At 32.3% G+C, this 23,773-nt stretch overlaps 1 protein-coding gene across 50 annotated transcripts in view; it reads right to left on the reverse strand.

Annotated features, from left to right (window-relative positions):
- Rims2 (regulating synaptic membrane exocytosis 2) overlaps positions 1-23,773 on the reverse strand; it is a 601,671-nt gene that overhangs the window by 76,303 nt on the left and 501,595 nt on the right. For 35 of the 50 annotated variants that reach the window (XM_047527031.1, XM_047527039.1, XM_047527015.1 and 32 more), the window contains one exon: positions 11,594-11,835. The exons of the other annotated variants lie outside the window; for them this stretch is intronic. In XM_047527031.1, coding sequence (XP_047382987.1) covers positions 11,594-11,835 — 242 coding nt within the window. The remainder of the gene's footprint in view (positions 1-11,593; positions 11,836-23,773) is intronic. 50 annotated transcript variants of the gene reach the window in all.

Genomic DNA, 23,773 nt, shown 5'->3' on the forward strand with positions numbered 1-23,773 from the left:
ATGAAGAGCACCCTAGTAAAGACACACAGTGTTTTTTGTCACATAGTAGAAGTCCAATAAATAATTACTGAATAATAGTATGTTACATTAATATATCATAGGACAATGAATATCAGTGTCATTAAATAAAACACTTCAGTACTCAGAGTAATACTACTTATTCACACTTGCATTATATTTCCAACAAATAATGACAACTGTCTAGTTGGAAGGCTTCCTAGTGGACAACAGGAGTAGGATTCAGTTGAATTAAAAGCATATACCTAGTCAAAATGTATAGTAGTAATATTATTTAAAAATAGCCTTTACCTTAAAATTGCATTTCTGTTTATACTCTGAAGTTCAAAAGGCGTTAAACATTTAATTTTAATGAAATTAAAAGATACTTTCCTCATGAGTTTCTCAGTTCAGAATTAAAGTATTTATAATATAACTATCCACAGTTAGTAGTTTGTTTGTTTTTTTAACTGATTACTAGCATGAACAATCCTCTTGGCTATTCACATCTTAAAATTATGTCTAAGTAAATGAAATAAAGTCTATACTAAAAGTCCTTCCCTTTGGAAATTTTATTTTGAAAGAAAGTTTTTTTCCTCTTAATGATATGAAAAAAACCAATTATAAAAACTTACTGTTAACAACAGTGGGGTAATAGAAGACTATACCTTTGGAGCTATATTTTTATGCCATGAAACTTTTGAGATTCACTTTTCTGATGTGTGAAATGGAGATGACCATGCATATACTTCCAGTTGTTAAACAACAAATTCATATTATTGCTAGTTTTATTTTTAAATGATTGGTAAATACTCTTCTGAATTTTATGTTAGAAAAAAGCTTACATCTTAATAATTGGATCTGTTCTCTGGTCAAAAAGGTAAATTGTGAAAATTAACTTTTACTTTTATTTGTATTGCCTACCAGGAAGTACACAGGATGTAAATAATAAGTTCAAAAACATGCGTACAGTACCTTTTTAATCTCTCACTTTTCTACCTCCATCTGCTATTACCATTTATGGTAGGCAGAATGGTCCCTCAGTGATATCCATGCACTATCCATAGACTCTGAAAATATGTTACATTATATGGCAAAAGGCCCTTTTCAGATGAAATTAAGGTTATGGATCCTAAAACAGCAAGAATATCTTAGATCATGGAAGTGAGCCCAATTTGTGACTTAGGAAATGATTAAAATCCCATAAAATTTCATCAGCAAATTAATAATTTGATTAAGACTCTAGCCTTCATGTTTGAGAAAGGATGAATCAAGATAATTTGTATTTGTAGATGTAAATGAACAGTTCATTAATGATAGTTTTAAGAGCTCTATTTTTTATGTAAACAATAACAATAAACACTATAATGTATAAGAAATATTTGACATAAATTTATATAATTACTTTTAGCTATTAAAACTTAAATGTACCAACAATATAACACCTTGAGGAAAATGGCTTTAAGTTATTTTGTCTAAAACAGAGAGTAACTGAAATATTATTCTTTCTTTCATTCATTCATTTATTCATTCATTCTAACAAATAGAGTATTTGATCCACTATTTTCATAGGTACTAGAGATAAAAAATATGAATGATACATAGTTCCTCCTCTCAAGGAATTAATAGTCTAATGGGATTCAGGAAAATGTAAAGTTTTATAGGTTATAAAATAATGTTATTAATATAGACATAACTTTTAAAGACAGGTTTATATTTTTCTATTTTAAAATAAGAAGGTTTTTTTTTTCAACTCAATAAGAACAACAAAAAAACCAAACTGAACAAAAAATGGGCAAAGGACTCAAATAGACATTTCCCTAAAGAAGATATACAAATAACCAACAAGCACATAAAAACATGCTCAAAACCACTAGTCACTTGGGAAATGCAAATAAAAACCATAATGAGATATAACTCTCACATCTATTAGGTTGGTTATAAAACCATCAACAAAAAATAACAAGTGTGGAGAAACTGGAACCCTTGTGTACTGTTGGTCGGAATGTAAACTAGTACAACTGCTATGGAAAACATGATGGGAGTTCCTCAAAACATTAAAAAAAACTAGAATTACCATATAATCCAGTAATTCTCCTTCTGGTTACATCCCCCAAACAACTGAATACAAGGTCTACAAGAGGTATTTGTATATTCACGTTCTTGGGAGCAGCATTCATCCAATATACCCCAAGGGTCTACTGACAGATGAATGGATAAACAAAATATAGTGTACATATACATAATATTACATTATTCACCTTAAAAAGGAAGCAAATTTTGACACATGCTACAAACATGGCTGAGGTACCTAGAGAGGTCAAATTCAGAGAGAAACAGAGGTGAGTGCTAAGGGCTTAGGGAGTGGAGAACAGGAAGTTGTTTAATGGGTACAGTTTCAGTTTTGTAAGATATTGGGAAAATCTTGCAAAAGATTTAGTTATGGAGTGGGTGGTGGTGAGGGTTGCTCAACATAACAAATGCATTTAGCACTGAATTGTACACTCAAAATGGTTAAGAGGTAAATTTGATGTTATGTGTATTTACCACAATTAAGAATATAAAAAATAAGTTTAGAGTAAATGATATGAAATCCAAATCAAATTTTAAAAACTCTGATTTTATTTTCTTTAACAATATATGGCTACCATCTTCAGCTATGTGTTAACCCTTACTGACTATAAAGGTAGTTTTAACATAATTCATGATTTGTGAATAGCAGCTTTCACTTACAGAAAATATTTTATTCCACCCACAATATTTAAATAACTTGAACATAGGAAATGACAAATAGTGACATGACTCTCATGACTCTCAATATTTTTAATTAATGGTGGATGACTGTAAGTGCTAAAACATTATTATAAATTTCAAAGGTAAGAAATACACCTAAACTTAGTGTTAAAGGCACATTATTTGTTAGAATCCTTAATGTGCTGTATCCCGTAGGATTCGTTTGAAATTTCTGGTGATGTGAAAAGAAAACCCTACTACTTAAAATTCTGATTATCCTTCATAATTACTAAGTTCTCTCCACATACATTATAGTATTTAGTATAAACTTTTTGTAGGGCTTTGTCATCAAATCATTCTCCACACTGATATGAATGCTACTCAAAGAAATAAACATTAGGAAGGGTAAACCAGGTTTATAGAGTTGGTCAGCAATTGGTTTCTCTGTGAATTGATCTGAAAATTCAGCAAATGTTCACTTAGAATTATTATACACCGCAATCAACAAACATATGGAAAAATGTTCAACATCTCTAGTAATAAGAGAAATGCAAATCAAAACCACCCTAAGATTCCATCTCACCCCAATTAGAATGGCGATTATCAAGAATACAAGCAGCAACAGGTGTTGGCGAGGATGTGGGGAGAAAGGTACACTCTTACATTGCTGGTGGGGCTGCAAATTAGTGCAGCCACTCTGGAAAGCAGTGTGGAGATTCCTTAGAAAACTTGGAATGGAACCACCATTTGACCCAGCTATCCCACTCCTTGGCCTATACCCAAAGGACTTAAAATCAGCATATTACAGAGATACAGCCACATCAATGTTCATAGCTGCTCAGTTCACAATAGCCAGATTGTGGAACCAACCTAGATGTCCTTCAATTGATGAATGGATAAAGAAAATGTGGTATATATATACAATGGAATATTACTCAGCCATAAAGAATGATAAAATTATGGCATTTGCAGGCAAATGGATGAAACTGGAGAATATCATGCTAAGTGAGATAAGCCAATCTCAAAAAACCAAAGGAAGAATGATATCGCTAATAAGTGGATGATGACACATAATGGGGGGTGGGAAGGGTTAGTGTTGGGGTTGGAGTTGGGTTTAGGGAGGGGGGCAGGAATGGAGGAAGGAAGGACTGTGTAGATGGAGGGGAGGAGTGGGAGGGGAGGGGGGAAGGGAAAAAATGGCGGAATGAATCAAACAACATTACCCTGTGTAAATTTATGATTACACAAATGGTATGCCTTTACGCCATGTACAAACAGAGAAACAACATGTATCCCATTTGTTTACAATAAAAAAAAAAGATATATAAAAAAAAGTAAACCTAAAAAAAAAAAAAAAAGAATTATTATACACCGACTGTTTCAGACTTTTTAAAAATTTTACTTACTGTTCAATAAAAAAGTTATAAATGGTATACATATTCTAACATACTTTTATAACACATAAACATAAATATTTTAAGACTATAATTTAATAAATATTTGCAAATAAGTATTTTAATGATAAAATAAGATTGTGCTCTCAGAAAAAATATTTGAAATAAAGTGCTAAATTTTAGAAATATTGGTTTAATGGTATGTGGCAGTATTGGACTAGTTTGCTAATCAAATCTGCTTGCTTCTTTTCATGGGCACCCTCTAGATTACATTTTCCAACTTTGCAGTTTCCTTCATCAACCTTGTGATTGAGCTGTAGCCAATGGAATACAAACAGAAGTGATAACTATTTCCAGTCCTCGTTCATGAAACATCACATAGGCTGACTGAACAGAGAGGGTTCTACAGCCCTTGAAGAGAGGAGAGACACAAGATAAAAAGGGCTTCAAACCCTGGATGACCACAGGAAAGGCCACCTGCCTACTAGGAATATCGCTATTGGACAGATATTTGCTCAATAAATAAACTTCTTATGTATTAAGTTTTCGAAGTTTGTCTATATTACAGTAGATGGCATTATGTTAGGTAATAAGCAGAGAAATTTTGAGGCCTGTTTCTAAATTCAGTTTTCTCATATTTAGTTTTAGTGATATCATAACTGAAAAAGAAAACTCCACCAAGACACCATAGGCCATATAAAGTATAAACTTGGGGTAAGGTTCATTGTTAATAATAGTAGATATAACCAATATTTTATTAATATTCTCGATAATGTAGACTTTTGGGGTGAACTACATGTCAGATCTTAAGAGTGTCACTGAATGTCTTTATCAGGAGCCTATAAAGAACTTGACCAGGAGCAGAAGTCACAAGCTCAGAGGTACACTCGATCTACAGTTTCATTGCAGGAATCTTTTAAAGTCATTTGTGCATTTTCTGATTGTAGTTTAGTTAAAGCTAGCAAATATTTCCAGAAAGGCATGAAACACATTACCATCTGATAACCAGGCCAACTGAGAATACCAGAGAGTGAAGTCATATGTTAAATATTCATAGAGCCTAATTTCATTTTTCATCTTTTGGATTAAAAAATAACAGTAAGTTCTATAATTTCTTTCTGTCTCCCAGGAAACTGAATCATGTAACCTCATAGAGTACATGGGCCTCTCATTAAAGATCGCTATATTGGATACTATATCAGACTTATATATACTTATATATACTTAGATGTATATATTAAATAAGAAAAAATCTAGCTAGGAAAAGAGATAAATAAATATTTAGAGTTATTAGATATTATAAGAAGTGTATTCAAAGTACTATATGAGTTTATAAGTTATCAAAAGATAAAAAGAGTTCAGATCCCTGTATGACCACATATCACAACAAATGAGCTCCACTTTAGCTTAGATCCAAAGCACTCTCACCAACCCAATTGTTCCCAAGAGTACTCCATCTTTCATTTTTTTTAAAAAAGGAAAGTTTTCTTTGATCCCATCTCCACCAACTTACAAACCTATTTGAAAATTTCTTTTTTATAAAAAAATTCCTAGAGTTTTATTTACCTGTACTGTCCAACACAATAGACACTTATGCCTATTTAAATTAATTAAAAATGTAAACAAATTAAAATCCAGTTACATAATAACAATAGCCATATTTTGAGTGCTCAATAGTACATATCGCTAGTGCTACCATATTATATTGGACAGAGCAAATGTAGAACATTGCCATCTTTGCGGGAAGTTCTAACATACAGCGCCAGCTTAAACTATAGCAGAAAAATTAGGAGTAAAGTCTCCAAATCCAGACTGTATGGGTTTGAAACTCAATGTTGACTCTTTTCACGAGCAGCATATATTTGGAGAGCTTATTACTCCTATTCCTGCTTTGGTTTCCTCATGTGTAAAATGAGGATAATAGTAACTGATTCCTGTTTCATAACATTGATGTGATGTTTACATGTAAATAATTTGACTCACATGTCCTGTGCTTTTAACAGTGCCCAGGACATATTACGTGCCCAATAAGTGTAAAGAGCTACTGTTTTTCTTCTAACAGACTAACTTCTTGATTCATTTTCTTTTACTTGCTCCCCTCAGAGCTTTGTCCACCACTACAAGGTTTGTAAAGTTTTACCAAATTCCTCCATCTTGATAAGTCCATGGAAATCACTGTTTTCATCTTATTCAATCTTTCAGAATCCTTCAGAAGTTGATTATGTCCTGTTCCTTAAAATATTTTCTTCTTTTGGCCTCTAAGAAACCATATTCTGACTTTGGTTATTGTTTCCTCTAATGGTTTCTCTCTCTTAAGTCTTTGATAGATTTGCTTTCTCTTCCTAACCTATAAATGGTGAGCTGTCCCAGGGCTCAGCCTTTAGTTTTTTTCTTGATTCAATTTGCCCTAAGTAATCTTATTCAGTTCCACAGCTTTAAAAACTACCTGGTGATTACTCCAAAACTGCATCCTTAGCTTTCAGCTCCTGGGCTCTAAACTCATCCATTCAACTAATCATAAAACAATTGCATTTAGATGTCTAATAAGCACTGCAAAACAATCAACATGTCTAAAATAGATTTCCTGATTCCACATAGAGGCTAAATTGGCTATGGTATCTTAAGTTTACTAAATGATTTTAAGTTTTCAAAGCACTTTCTTATACATTTCAACTATTATCTTTCTAAAACTCTGTAGGACAGTAAGGGTTACTTCTGGCAGATGAACATACTCTGATTCAGATGCATTGGACAGGTTTTAAAAACAGCCATAGTTAATGGAATTATATAACTCACAATAAAAACAGAATCCAAGTCTCCTTATCTCTTTACACTTTCTGTTAGATTATGATGCCTATAAAGTCATATTTAATTCTTTCAAAATGATGGTTTTTAAATGTGAGTTTCTAATTAACAGACAAAAAGAGAAAACAAAATAGCGTGGCAGAAAAAAAGGTGACTTAGCCACTATGTGTGATGGTCAACACAGCTTAATAAATGGTTTCTCTTTTGCCAGTTACTGTTTACATATGATTACTGTGATATCATCCAGAACCATTTCACTTTTCTTCAGGAAGATCCCATTTTGCTGAGTTTTCATGTCTTCAGGCTATTTACTACACCTTGTCTGATCTTGAAATCCATGGTGATGCAGTGGTATTAATTTTACAACAATAAACACCATCTCAAAAATTGAAAAATACCATTCATTAAATAATGCTTTGACTTAATAACATGCAGATCTCCATATAAAAGCAAGAAAAGTCAAAGAGAATAATAAATGTATCTCTGAGCATGCAGACATACTAGCTGAAAATATACATGGTATTTCTTGACTTTGGGTAAGTTATTCAATACATCTTACATATTTGTGTCTAAACAAAGATTCCAACATCATAAATCTAGTTCATTACTTTAGATAATTTAATATGTAAACTGTCTGATCAGACTATCAAATAGCTGAATTTGAAAATTCTAGTTTTAAATATTGTTGGAGCTTATGATTACTTTGTTTTATAAGCCATAAGATTAAATAAAAAACATAAAAGCCTTACTTGAAACACATATACATACCCACACAAATACAGAATTTAGAAATTCACTGAAGTTTTGGAGTTCAGTTATTGTAGAACACAGTGTGTTGGCTATTCTGTACTTAAACTAAGGCTTTAAAATGAGAGATAATCTGAATTCTATTGTCAGTTAGTCAAAGCTATTAGGGGGTATGTAGGAATAATTGCAAATTTTAAGAAAAATTAAAATTTTAACCATTATATATCACTGAATAATAATGAAGACAAAACATCAAACAGGCCTTATTTTGTTTTGCAATATAAGGGAAGGAGCTGTAAAACAAGGAACAAGACTACATTTCTTAAGTCTGCCAATATCAATATATTTGAAGATAAAAACCTGTAACACTCAGACATACAAACCAAATGAGTGCTGTTATACAGAACCTCAGCATATGATCAAGAGATCTATAATTCTCTAATAAAATACTGCCAAAGAAAGGTATATGGGATATTCCAAAGCTGTACAGACATGAAACTGATCATTAAGAAATATTGACTATTCTCTTCTTGAATTTTTCAACACTCAGGTTCTGTGACACTATCCTCTCACATATAGATTCTGCCTTTTCTTTATAGTCATTCTTTTTTAGTGTCCTTCCTGGGATACTCTTCCTATACCCAACTCAAAAATGCCAATCTTTTATAGGTTCTTGCCTTGATCAACTGATTTTTTAAAATCTGTGGTATTTTTCTTAGACAATTTCAGCCACATTCATGGTTTTAGGTGATCACCCTGACTTTGTAACTCAGATTTATCACCTGGTTCTGACATTAGCTTTAGAAGTGTTTAGAGTTTAGACATTTCCACTTGGAAATTTCCATGGTCAACACAAATTATAAAAATGCTCTAAATCAGACCCGTCCCTCTTGCTTTTTCCTCAACCTAATCTTTTTCTTAATCTTTCAATATCCATTAATGGCACTACCATCTACCTAGTCATGCAAATAAGGAATATGGGAGACATCCTGAATCTTCTCTGTACTCTACTCATATCCAACCAATCACTAAGTTGGGTGACTACTAATTGTGCTCTTTAAAAATATTGCATGATTTTTGTTGTCCAATATGTTCTGTATGGTTAATTATAAATGGTTATCCATTGATGCATAAATTTTACATGATTGTTTTATTCCTCTGACTATATTACATGAGAATTGAAAACAATTGAAGATGATTTTTCTTTTCAGTGGTGGGGATTTGATCCAGGACCTTGTGCATCCTAGGCAAAGTCCTTATCATTTACCTATCTTCCCAGTCCAAAGATAACAAATTTTTATGATCAATCTCTACTGAAAAAAATTCCTAAATCTATCATTCACATCTCAGGATCTTACCTCTTGTTTGAATTCTTGTACTGTTCTGCTAATCATTCTAAAACATTCTTTACCAGATGTGAACTTAAATTTATTTCCTTATGATATTCCCACTAGAATATACTTTCTAAGAGGAAAAGGATCTCTGTTTTCTCATGTTTTCTTCAGGATTCTCCCTGGCATATGATAGATGCCTGATACTTTTCATCAAAATAAATAGCAAACTGGCCTACAAACTACAAATTATACAAATATGACTATATCAATTCTTTACTGAAAACCTTTCAAAACTTTCTGTAACCTATAAATATGACCTGTGGACTCTCCATGATCTCTAATTACTGACCAGCCTCATCTCTAGGCAGAGCATTTTATGTTAAAATCACACATAGTCATTTATCATCCATGTATGTATCTACATCTTGCTCATTGTGGCATGTATCTGGAACACCTTTCTAATGATCTTTTACCAAGTTTGTAGTCACGGTAGTTACTGAGATGATAACTCAGATCAGGTATCATATCCAGGATTTCATTCCTGGAATTCTAGGTTGGATCAATTGGCCTGTTTTTGAACATACAAGTCACCTTCTTTGTATTTTAATTTTATCACTGATATGTTACTTGGAAGCAATCTGTTTAAAAATTGGTCTCCTGCTAGATTGTATATAATTTTGCTTATAAATGATTATGTATCTTTATTCTTGATGTGTCTGGAACATAGTAAGTGCTCAATATTTATTAAAAGTTAAATATTAATTTAATTATTTAATTATTAATTTAATTAAAATGGAATTAAATTGCTAGTCTAATGCTGCACCTCTTTATCCGATAGTTTTTACAATTTTAAAAATTAAATTAAATATATTTTGTAAAAATTAAGTTAAATATATTTTGAACTAATACATAAAAACAAAATTTGCACATATAAATGGGGTATCATGCAATGTTTCAACACATGTATACATTGTATAATCTTTGAGTTAAGTTAAACACATCTATCTCTTCAAACATGTACCATTTCTTTGTGGTGAAAACTGTAAAAATCTTTTCTAATGTCTTTTAGAATTGTACAGGACATTACGGTTATCTATAATCATCCTACCATTCAACAGCACACCAGAACTTCTTGTTCTTATATAACTGTAACTTAGCACTTATTGATCAGCCTTTCTCTGTCCCTTCCTTCCCCATAACTTACAGTCTTAATAATGTCCATTTTAGGTTCCTATTTTTTAAATTTCATCAACTTTACTTTTTCAAGCAGTATTAGATATAAAGATGTTCACAAATTTTAAAGAGGAAAATATAAAAGTTTGAACCACTAGAGAAGTATAAAAACACCCCTCGATTTCAAAAGAATATGTGTCATAGGAACAATATGTATAAATATTAGCTGTTTAAAAATCATACAAATGTGATCTATATGTCCAGTGTCCATAAATTAAACTTTATTTCTATGTTAAAATGAAAAATAACATTTTAAAACACCAAATGAAATATTACCACAACAAAAATCACATTAAACGTAGCAAGTTATAACTAGAGTATAAGGAATACCATCAAATAAATATTGCAATATAATATTTCTACAATCACCATTCTATTTCAGAATCACCATTATAGTTTGTAAAACCAAGATTAGCTGGGTCCAAGAATTAATGTAACCGTAAATTATTTTTTGTGGTGTAATTTTTTCCTTACTTTGTGTACAACAACACTAGTATTCAAACAAATTAGATTTTATCCAGTTGCCTATAATTTATTTTGCTACAGAAGAAACACCCTATTACATGCTTTTGTTTGTTAAGTAGAAGATATGCTATTATTTTCAAGATACCAGGGATTTAATGTTTAATTATCAACACCCATTTAAAAAAAAGACATTGCTTTGACTCACAAATTTCTTAATTGCTAACAGTAGCTTTTCTGAGTAGGAGTGTTATATATAATTTATTTTTGCAGATGTGAATTAGAAGCTGAATTTCAAAGCAGCAAAGCTTTGAATATCTTCACTGTCAGCAGAAAACTCCCCCCGCCTGCTGCTGGAGAAAACTGCCGCTTGAAGTTTTAACAGGGAAATAAAAACTGCCGTGAGAAAATTGATACTACAGTAAATGTTACTTACAAACTGTAAAGGAAGTTAGGTTGTCAGCACTAAAAGAGCTATATTATTCACACAAAATATGAGCGTCATCTTCATGGCAACTTGCTGGGAATGAAAAATAATTTGGCTGGTTCCAACTTGAGGAACCTAAAGGAAAGCAAATATCCCTGAGATCAGAATAGCTTTACAGAGGATCAACAGTAGGCTCTCGGGCACCACAGCTTAACTCCTCCCTGAGGAGGAAAGACACACATTCCAAGAAAGTGGCCAAGGTTCCCTTGGAAGCAGGTTCATTGATCACTGCAAAAAAAAAATCATGGTTATGTTTTCAGAAAGGTTTACTAGTTTTAAATGTCCTTTTCCTCCTGGAACACGTCATCATCCTCACATTACTGCAATAAAATGAGTAAGAGAAAAAAATATATTTAATGACAACTCAAATAATAAGTCAAAAGTAACATAAAAATTCCTACCCGTTTGGCTGAGTTGAGAAGCGCTGCGACTTTTCCGAGAGAGACCAACAATAGCTACCATTTTGGCCCCAATGCTAGAGCGTCGCTTCTTGCCACTGGTGCCCAAGGCGCCCACTGCAGTGTCAGACTGGCTGCCATCATTCTTTTCCAGTGAGCACATGTCTCCACTGATGCTGGTGCTTTTGGTCATGTTCTTCCCTGACATGCCCATTTGTCTGCTTTGCATTTTGGATGTAAAGACACTGTCAGCCGATGGATCATTAAAAGTGAAGACAAGAGTAAAAAGGAAAAGACAGAAGAGGCATTTTAGATGAAACATCTGGAATTTAATTAAATTTTATCATCTAAGGAACATAGTTTTAGGATTTAAAGTTTTTTCAATACCATGCTTTTCAGTGTGATTTACTATTCAGGGCCAACCATAAACCAACTATGCAAAATCAGACTTTTGATTTTATTTCCGCTGTCAAAGAGGGTACTTATTTGCAATGGTTACAGGGAGAAAAAAATGCATGAAGGATCAGTGGGATCATATGAAAGAATATGCTGTGCTGCCATTTGCAAAAATGCATTTAGGTCAGGCGCCATGGCACGTGCCTGTAATCCCAGTGGCAAAGGAGGCTGAGGCAGGAGGATCTTAATTCAATGCCAGTCACAGCAATTTGGTGAAGCCCTGAGCAACTTAGGGAGACCCTGTTTCAAAAAAAAAAAAAAAAAAACATTAAAAGAGGGCTGGGGATATGGCTTAGTGGTTAAGCACCCTTGGGTTCAATCCCTGGTACCAAAAAAAGAAAAAAAAAATTATATGTACATAAAAGCTTCCAAAAGCTTTCTTCTCTAATTTACCATTGCTTTCAAAAAGAAATTAGGTGCATGCAGAAATTTTATCTAAAAAATGGTAAAATTTACAGCATCCATTTACTAAGCCTCACTCTTTAAAATGTTTTCTAATTTCATGAAAAATTTAATAGGGGTTAATATAATACTGCTTAAATATTCTAACAGGGCTTGATATTTTAATTATTTTGAATAAAAATAATTTATTCACTTAATTTCATAATTATTCTAATCTATTTTCCAAAAATAAAAGATTTCCCTCATATTCATTTAAAAGAAAAATTATTAGTTTTCTATATAATATGGTCAGAAAGCAATTAATGAATCACTAAAGCATGTGAGCTTGATTGATGATCTACTGCAAGACAAATACTACAAATGGGAGCAATGAAAGAAAGGTCTCTGGATTTTTCTCACAATTCCTGGGGTGTGGTAGGCAGGGGTTGTGGGGGTTGAAGAATCTGGAAGCAGATTATCTAGCTGACCCCATAAACCTGGGAGTATGTGAAGGAAGCAGTCTATTTTGAATGAATAGGAAAACTTATTTACATATCATCAATATTTGCCTCAGTAGTCATAGTCTCTGCTTTAATTTGGTTCTGAAACAGGTGTGTTTAACACATAAAGTAACAAAGAAGAGAATAAAAATTGAAAATGAATATTTTTGTACATCATTTAAAGCACAAAAATTAGAAAACTGACCTACTGCAGTGAACTGTTATTCTTAATTCAATATCTTGGTCAAACAGAAAAAAAAATTAAAGGTTAGAACCACATGTAAATTTTATTAATCTATGTGCATTTTCTCTAAGTCTTTAAAGGGGAGAAAGATCCATTATGAATTTTTTAAATGCAGTGCATGCACAATCTTTTCACTCATATCAGTTTTGAGAAATAAGGCAGTTAGGCATGGTGGCACATGCCTGTAATCCCAGCAACTCAGGAGGCTGATGTAGGTCACAAGTTCAAGGCCAGCCTCAGCAATTCAGCAAGGCCCTAAGCAACTTAGAAGACCCTACATTGAAATAAAAAATAAAAAGGGCTAGGGATGTGGCTCAGTGGTAAAGTGCCTTTGGGTTCAATCCCTAGTACCCTCCACCCCCCACCCCAAATAAGGCATATATATATGCAGCAAGAGTGTTAAAGAAAAGAACAGTGTGTTTCTATAATGTCCCAAATTAATAAATTTCACGTTTGCTTGATTTTTTTATTCTTTAAGAAACAAAGTAAACACAGAGTAAAATAGAACAGTATAAAATATTCTGTTATAAAATACTCTGTTTATACCAAGAGAGTAAAATAGAATTTTGGAGGTAAATAGACAAGGTCTTGAGTATGAGTTTTGCAGCTACTTAACTAACTTACTTTAGAAGAGTTATTTATTCCACTTTAAGTCCTATGTTTCTCATTTATAAAGCAGGAATATTTTACTTTGTGTTTATGTTTTAAACAACATATCTAAAGTAAAAAGTCAATAAATGGAGATTCTAACAATTACTATATGGATAATTAATAAAATCAGGCTAACTCTCTTCACTATGATATAAATATATAATAGCATCAGTAAAAGTAATATTTGTAATTATAAATTTAAAAACTTTGGATATTAAAATGTCTAACGTGGTTAACATAGCCAGCATTGCATCATAGGCTGCACTGAGAGTCAGGACCTGATTTGATCTTTGGTTTTACTAACCAACCATGTGATCTTGAGGAAGTTGTTTCTCCTTTCTGGAACTTAGTTTCCTTGTTCAATAATCAAGAAGACATAAGCAGGGCACTAAGCAGAATGCCAGCTACATAATAAGAGCTACAAAAAATCTCTTCTTCCTCCTCAGTGTCATCACCATCTTCATTCATTCAGCATCCATTAAACATATTGACTGCAACATCTTCAATGTCTCCTCTAATGATGAAATGCCTCACTCCCCAGATATCTCTTAGTCCATGATTTTGGGACAAAAAACACAAAGATGCAAGTACATAATATGATTTTCATATTATGCTGCCACCAAAAAGGCATGAGACAGCACAGAAAGGTCAAGATTTAATTGAGACTAAGGTTTAGCCAGATTAAACTAGTGCTCCAGTTATATATGAATTTTCACCAGAAACATACTTTTCTAAGGAACCACCCTAATCTGACAAAGGAGTCCAGAGATATAACCACAAGATGACTTATTGTACCTGTGACTTTTGCAATCTAATTTTCATGCTTAATGAAAATCCAATAATAAAAATACTAACTGAAGCTGATAAAATGTGATTGATAAATATTTTAATGACAATTTGGTTTTACAGATGTGTACTTCTCTTCAATCTAACAATCTGCATTGTACACTAATACTAAGGGGGTCACTGAAGGTTTTGTACAGTGAATCTACTTTTCATCTCCTGGAAACTTAGCCACCACCAAGGGTGAGTTTATGAACTGTTGCTATTGAGTGAGGTGTTCTTAGAGGAAAGAGACTGAAGCTAGGAAATCACTACTGGATTCCTTTTCTTTCCTTACTGAACATCATTTAAAACTACAAGCAAAAAATATTGCAAGTCGGCAAAAGTACCTACCAAAATTTTAGTTTTAGTACTCTTGATTTCTGTAATACTTTGTAGTAAAGGATTTATAAATATGGGCAACTTTTTGGAATGTTCAATGCGGTTAGGAAAGTACAGTCTCATTGTAACAGCAATTACTTTAAAAGAGAAGACCAGTTGAGGTTTGGTAAGATGCTGAATTTCAATACTGCTGGTGGGGGTGAGTCTCAGTGATAAGGTTTTGAAGTAAGATTTGACAATATGTATCAAAAGATACTTATTTTTTTAAATGTCTATTAATGGAGTAATTCTACTTTTAGTATTTATCCTAAGGGAAAACTTAGCAATGTGTTTAGATTTAACTACAATGATATTTATTGCACAATTGATTATAAAAAAAAAAAACAAGAAATTTAAACAAGGAAAAAACACCTATAACTGTCCAAGTGTAGAGGGGTTTACATAAATTATGGTCATCAGTATAACAGAATGTCAAGTCAAGTGTGGCATGTTTTCTCCTCATATGTGGAGCCTAAAGACAAAAAAAAGTAAACAAAACCAAACAAAAAAGGGTGGGGGACTAGAAGGGAGACCAATAGAACAAAAGATGATGGTCTGGGGGAGGGAAGTGGGAAGGGCAAAGGGAGGTACTAGAGAATGAGATTCATCAAATTGCTATGTACAAACATGTCACAATGATTTCCATTATTATGCACAATAATGCACTAATAATGCATTATTATCCATCAAAATGCACTAATAAAAGAAAATAAAAAAGTACATTAAATAGGAATGCACTTTTGAAAATGCAGATACAAAATACATTTATTGACATAAAAAGATATTCAAAATGGGAGAGGGAAAGCATATCTGTGTAGTTTAGTTTGACCAGCCTACATACCAAATATGGATTCACCTTACTACTAGGGGACACAAGCAAATTTAAACTCCTTTATTATCATTTAAATTTAAGTTCTCCCATCAGTTATTGAATAACAGATCCCCTCTGTGAGTTTGATGAAAGTTACTATAAGAAAAAACTCTAAATTTATTACTTTATATATCAGAACTATGTGTTTCTGTTTACTACAGTACTCATAGTTTCTAATTATTTATTAGAATCAGTCTAATCATTCATTTTGTCTATCCTCATATGACAATTTCTTAATTTTTTTGTTAGTTGTATTTCCCTGAACTCTCTCTAGCTCCATTGTTTTTCATAAAAAAGAAACTGCAAAAACTACATTAAAAATACACATATATCAAACATAAGTATCAACTGATTTTACTTGCTGTTAAGATAAAAATTATACAAGAATTGTGATTTTATAACATGTATCACACACAGCTTTTCTCCTTTGAGTTTAGCTACTTCTTTGTTATCCTGAGAGACATGGCCTAATTTCTTTTTTATTTTTTTCCCTTGAATTTTTAGGCCTTCAAACATTTCTGAACTCAGCTAATTTTAACTATTGTAAACATCTTGACACTAATTAAGTGATTCCTTTGCATCTCCTTTGCATGTACTTGATGTTAGGTCCCAAGGGAGCAAGTGGGGGTTGAAAGGGTGCCTGGGCTCCTTGTTCCTACATAAGGGAGATGAAACTGAAGGGAAGAAAGAATATACTTTGTTCTTCATAAAGAGGATTTTCTTTAAATGTTGTTTTTGAAGGAAGCGTCTAATAATCTACCCAGAGGAACACTTTTCTCTAACTTGTGCAAAGACTCCATTTAGTCTCATGGTAGCTCTGGTCTGTGATGAATAAAAATAATGAATGAGACATGGTCATTATTTAAGAACCAAGCATAAGAAGGCAAATGAAAGTAAAAATGCTGTACAAATTAATTTTTAAAAAGTACTATGTATCAGAGAAAAGAGACACAAAACATGGTGTCAAGAGATTTCAGTAGAGAGAGACTACTAGAATCAGAAAATCAGGAAAACTTGATGAACCTGGATCTTGTATGATGGGTAAAAACAGTGACAAGAAGAGTGAAAGGAAAACTGTAAAGGGAATAGAATATTGTAAATAAAAATGCAGAGATAAAAAAGCATATGCCATGGTTTTAAGATGAGTAGTAGAGTTTGACCAAATTTTAAGGTGTTGTAGGCTAAGAGTAGTACAGACAAGTCCAGAAAATCTATCAGACCTACATTATTGTGTGTGGGTTTGTAGATAAAAAAGAGTCACTAAAGCTAATGGATCTGGAAAATAACAAAAAATCATAAATAAGAAAGATTATATACAAAACAATGGGATAGTGATTATGTTGTTCACATTATTCTGATCTCCTTGCAAGTAGCTGACAGGATTATACTTCCTCACTCCATTGAAGTTAGAAGTGGCCTTTTGGCTTGTTTTGGCTAATGAAATGTCATTGGAAATCAGTTGTGTCACTTCTGGATAAAAGCATTTAATTGGTGATGTTCAACTCCAACTGCCCCCTACTACTTGGATTACAGAAGGACTTCCATCCAGTGAATCCCTGAGTCACTATAATGGGCAGAGTGTCCTCACCAACCTGCACTATGCATGTTGCATGAGCCAGAAGTGAACTGTAGTTGGTTGACCAACAAGAATTCAAGTTTGCTTATTATAGTAGCTCACTATAGCCTGCACTAACAAAGATTGATTGGAATAGGAGAGACTGACTATAGAAAAATCAGCTAATTATTTGAAGCACTAATCCTAAAGTAAATTTAGGCTAGTGCACTGCTATTACTAACAAAAAGCAATGATTAAAGTTATTTGGAAGGGATTATCTGTGTAGTTTAGTATCTGGATTTGAGAATAAGATTTTTTTAGAAGAGGAAACTGAGGCCCTTTCAGAGCAAAGCATTTGCCCAAGAGTGTTGATTTAGGACATGATCAACACTGCAAACAATGGAATTTCCTGATGAAGAATTCAGTAGGAAACTGTGCACTTCAGCTGGGTCCAGGGAATAGTTAGAGCTAAAAAGAAGAAAAGAAAAGAAAAGAAATATGAAAGTCAAATATTTCAACAGGAAAGAGTAGATGAAGTTAAAAGGATGGCTGAAGTAGGCAAACAAGGGGTGTAAAGAATGAGAAATGAAAAATTTGAGAAGACAGCTCAAAGAATATGTACTTTTGAAGGTTAAGAAGAAATGACTGAGGAAAAGAGAGGCATGTTCTCAGAAGTAATAAAAATATAATAGGATTAAATTGTAAAGGCAAAAGAAGAATGAGATTTGTGAAAGTTGGGGTGTTCAAAAGATGCCAAGAAGTTGATTAGCAAGCGTATGTATAAAGGGCTATTCACTGAGAAATTTAGAAGATACAATAGACCTTGACAAAATAGGTACTGAACTAGCGATACAAATCAATTTCCAAGGAATTAACCAAATATGCTGATGGAAAGTAGATGAAAGAACTTTTAAAATTTTTATTTGTTCTATTTCGTTATAATGACAGTAGAATGCATTTATGCATATTGATAAATCACACATAAATGGAGTATAATTCCCCATTTTTCTGCTTGTACATACTGCAGGATCACATCAGTCATGCAGTCATATATGTACATGAGGTAATAATATCTGTTTCCCTCTACTATCCTTCCTACCCCCATACCCCTTCCCCTCCCTTCACTCCCCTCTACCTAAAGTAACTATTCTTCCCTAGTGCTCCCCTCCAACCCCACCTTGTTGTGAATGAGCATCAGCATTTCAGAGAAAATATTTGGCCTTTGTGTTTTTGGGTTTGGTTTATTTTGCTCAGCATGATATTCTCCAAGGATGAAAGAATTTGTTGGTGAATAACTTGGGAAGAGATTGAATGTCGAGAAAGAATGAGATGGTACATACAGGATGGTATCAAAATGCAGAGAACAGTTGCTAAAATAAAGATTACTGGTACTTCACTAATTTCTAGACAAAACTGATAAACCTTAAAGAAAGGAAAAAATAAAAAAGAAAGTTAAAAATGGAAACAAAAAGTTACTTTGAGAAGCAAAATGGATGACTTTAACAATTCAAGTCAGTCTGAGAAATATGATGACTTTTTATTTTCAATAATTTTATTTTTGGGTGGGCACAATGCAAAATCTATGCTATAAAATTTTTTCTTCTTCATTTTTTGATTAAGGCACTGTTAAAGAAAAATGTTCTTCTCGATATCACATTATGCTGATATTTTTCCCACCACCCTCTTTAGGCTACACCTGCTATCAAATTGGTTGATTCAAAGAGATTGTGCTGTCAGTTTAATTTAATTCTTCCTCAGTATTTAATTCTGAAGAATATACACTCTAATCATCTACTTTCTGAAATATTCAACTACTTCATGGGAGGACTGATACATATTATTCCTGACATTCAAAGAGGAAATTCAAGTCTCCTTGTTTTATGTAACTGATAAGTTCCTCAGTTGTTACTTTTTAAAAATTAATAAATCAAATAAGATTATTAGACACATCAAAGTGCCTCATCGTAAGGTAATAATAATGATGGCCATGATATTTAAAAAAATATACTTAATATGTATCAGGAACTATTCTAAGCATTTTACATATATAAACTTATATAATTTTGATGAATTTGATTCATTAATTCATTTCTTTAGAACAAAGTTGGACAAACCAGGAAATATTTTAGTCCCATGTGGTCTGTGTTGTGACTACTCAATTCTGTTATTGCATTGTGTAAGCAATTGTGGAAATTGCTGTGTGTCAGTAAGACTTGATGTTTACTGAAATTTGAATTTTATGTAACTTGCATATGCTATGAAATAGTATTGTTATTTTGATTGGTTCCAACCATTTAAAAATGTAAAAACAATTCTTAGCTCAGGAGTCATACAAAAGAAGATGATGAGTATGATCCTTGATTTAGAACTTGAAACTTTTATGCTATGAGGGATTTTATCAGAGGAGGGGAAAAGCTCAACTGTATATTTATTTAATAAAAGTGTCTCACCATCACAAATTCTAGATTCAAAGCTACATTGTTAATGTTTTTCCAGAAAAGTTGTTACTTACTTATCGGGCCTCATGTTCCAAACCCAGCGAACAAGTTAGAGATCATTGTTGGGGTCATTTCAACTTCTTTGTATGACTATAATTTCTCTGTTGATTTATTTTTAGAGAATTAATTTCTTTAAAATTTCCATGGTGTTTTCTCTCTTTCTTCTTAATCCAACTTTGCCTATTTTTCCCTATTATTTTCCCAAGTAGATGATATTTAATAAATAGCATCTTCTTTCTCTTCACAAGTTCCCAGAATAAATTTCATACTTCGAATCCAGCAATATAATGTATACAGTCTCCTGATTTTCAACTGAACCTAATTATTTCTATACATAAGTATTTTGAACAGTGTAGACTTCCCTCTGATTCATTTTCAATGCATTTTTTTCTGGCTTTACCAAAAGAGAACACAGTATTTCAATAACATAAAAAGGTCATGACGAACGATCAGAAGGTACACTCACTGGTCTGCAACTTCAAGAATCAATTTAGCAGTTATTTGTATGACCAAAAGACTACTGATAGTTAAGATTTTGTGAATATAAAAAAATAGCTTTGATTTATTCTTCCTAATCATCTAACTCTATTATCAGTGAATCCAGTTTTTAGGTTAATAAATGATGAATATCTGCAGTCTTAAAATGACTACATTAAATAAAAATGCACATCATGTCTCTAAAAGTAATACTGATTACTTAAATTAAGCTAAACCTTAATTTGAAGATATTCTTGGGCTGTAAATTTTACCCACATAAAACTACTAAATGCTGTGCTTGAAATGTAGGGAAATGTTTAAATACTACATTAAGAATATTACTAATATCTCAAGTCATAAAGTACAAACTAGGTTACTGTCTTATTTTGAAAAATGGTATATATTCTGATTTTCCTTAAAAATTGATTACAGATTAAATTCAAATATAAAAAATCTCTTCTTTGTATATATTACATTGTGTCATTTCAGAGAACAAGACATACTTTAAGGCTGGATGCAATCTGATTACTTCTTATCTGAACAAATCCCATACTGTAAATCAATCTTTCAAACTCAATGGAAGAATCTACCAGACATTCTGGAGTCCCATGGGATTAAAAAAATAAAAATAAAAACCTCATTCTTCATCATTTTTTAAGACTAAATATACACTATTCATACATTATATATTTATATTTGGAAACAAAGATGCTATTGTAGAAGCTGTCTTATATCTTTCTTATATTACCTGATAATAATCAAGCAAAAAGAAGTGGTCTCGTGCCCTTCAGTGTTTCTGAGCATCTGTTCCAGTTAGGTAAAACTACTTGTAGGGCACCAGAAATAACTCCCACTGCTTCCTCAGGTTCCAGTAATTGGTGGTCTCCTATCACATATGTCATGTTATTATTCTTACTGAACTTTGCAATGTTGCTATAGAAAAGGCTTTCTTGTCAGGGACAAAATAAAGCTACCCTCTATCCTCTTTACAGATAGTAGAGCTCAGGAGAAAGGGGCATAAAAGCTTTGGAAGTGTTCATAAAGGAGAGGCCCATATTATACTTTCAAAGACAGTAAATGCTCTCAGGTACCTCGCTTGCTTAGAAGAAAATGAGGGCTCTGGGATTATAAAAAAAGAACACCAAAAAAGCAAGAAGGGGAAACACGCACTGACCGGACAATGATTATTTATATATATATATATTTTAAAATATCTAAACCAGAAAGCTTGAAATGAGAAATTTTCATATTTCTCAATTCAAGTTTAGTGTGCATTAAAGAAATTATGTCTAAAGAATATGCATGTGTGTATATATGTATGTGTGTGTGTATGAAATGACCATGTCTTGTCAAGGACAATGGTTTATAGTCTTAATTCATAAATTTGGAAAAACAAAAATAATAAAATAGAGGAGGACATGAGGCAAAACACTCAGGGAGCTTTAAAAGTGTAAATTATTTTGTGAAGTATAGTATAGTGTCTAGGTTAAGACTTAGATATTTAGAATTGAATTCGGACATCCCATAGAGAAATTGAAAAGATTTTTTTTAAGACAGGTAATTCTTATTTTTGGTTAAATTATTACTTTCCTTGACTCATTGGACAAATGCTAGTGATTCCTCTTCGAATAAATTCAATGTGTTAAAATTCTCTAGATTATCTCTTTATCCAACCCTAAAGAACGTTATTCTTTCACTTAAGAACATGAAAATAAATATCTGATTTAATTTAGACTATTTGCAAAGCTTGCTTTTATGTACATACTCAATATTCCAGTCATAATTTTCTAAGTATAAGTTTCATGGTCAATCACCCATGAACAGAAAGATTATTGTAATGACAGCAATACTTTAACAACATATCCTTGGGTATATGTATTAAATCCTCCTTTGAGTCATCTTAAAAAAGATCTTTTAACAAATTAGGAGTATAAAACTTTTCTTTTTTCAACTCAGATTCCAAATCAATCAGTTCTGCAGAGATTGTGAATTTCTGCTCTGGAATGAGGTCTCAGATGGCATAATGCTAGTCTTTCAAGATGAGAAAGTCTACTAGGATTGTAGCTGACTCAGAAGTTTTGGTGAACCATTTTCTTTTACTCTAGAGCATGATTTTTGGAGTTTTCCTATTGTTACTGTAAGACGAAGGGAAAAAGTATAGCACAATAAAGTCAGGCAGTAAACAAAAAAGCATTGCCAGAATTTTTTTTTCCTGGAGCTGAAGGATGCTATCAAAATTATTCAGAATTTCTAACATAAATATGAAGCATTAAGTATTATATCTGTGATCTCTTTAAGCAAACAAACAAATGAACAAATACAATGAAGCAATTGATTCGGTAAGAATGTCAATAAAAATGTGATATTCTAAGTATATTGCCTATTTATTATATTCCTTTCTGCTATTTATTATACAATATCTATTTATTACACATCTGAATATAAGCAACATGGAGAAGGACTATCCCTTTATTTGTTCACTGCCAAATCATAAGTTTAAAAATAATGCCTGCCACATAGTAAGTATTCAGGGAATATTTGTCAAAGAAGTGAGTTAAATAATCTTTAAAAACAAATGTAACTCTCACAAGATTGCAATGAAGGTCATATAAATAACATAGAATATTTAGCACAATGTCTAGAAGATGGTTGAGATATGTAAACACTATTAAGTATATTTGCAATTATATGGGGACACTGAGCCTTCACTAAGAATAGATTCTTAAACTTGATAGATTTATTTGAGAAGGCAGCTATTTTATATAACCAGAGACATTCTGTGGTCTCAAAGAAATGGTCACTCAGACTTTGTATAGACAGACAATTACCATACCTTTGGTAATTGCACATTTGAAAAAATGAGCTTCATTGAAAAATATTCATAAAATTCTCCTTTTACACAGATGATTGATAATGCATTTACAAGTAAATTCAATTTAATAGACATTTATCACCTGTAAAATGTCAGATACAGCATTTGGCACTGGATTAAAAAAGATGTGTGGTTTTGGCACTAAATGAAAAGCTACACATAAGACAGGTGTATCAATTTATTATTTAGTTTTATTAGCAAAAATTATAAAAATTGGAAATTCTCTTTATTCTATAGATCATTCCCCAGAAAACACTCCAAAACTTAGACTTGCCCATACACCCTTCTTACCTTGAAAGAATGAAGTATGGCTTTTAGCTAGATGCTATTTCAAATTAGATAGAAATGCTCAGTGAGTTCAGAGACATAAGACAGTCAATGAACAAATCCTTCCAAAAAAAGACACCTCTATAATCTAGACACAAAGAATATCTATGATACATTATGCAGTAAAAAGAGTAGTTACCTACTGCAA

The sequence above is a fragment of the Sciurus carolinensis genome, chromosome 1, assembly GCF_902686445.1.
Source record: "Sciurus carolinensis chromosome 1, mSciCar1.2, whole genome shotgun sequence".
NCBI lineage: Eukaryota > Metazoa > Chordata > Mammalia > Rodentia > Sciuridae > Sciurus > Sciurus carolinensis.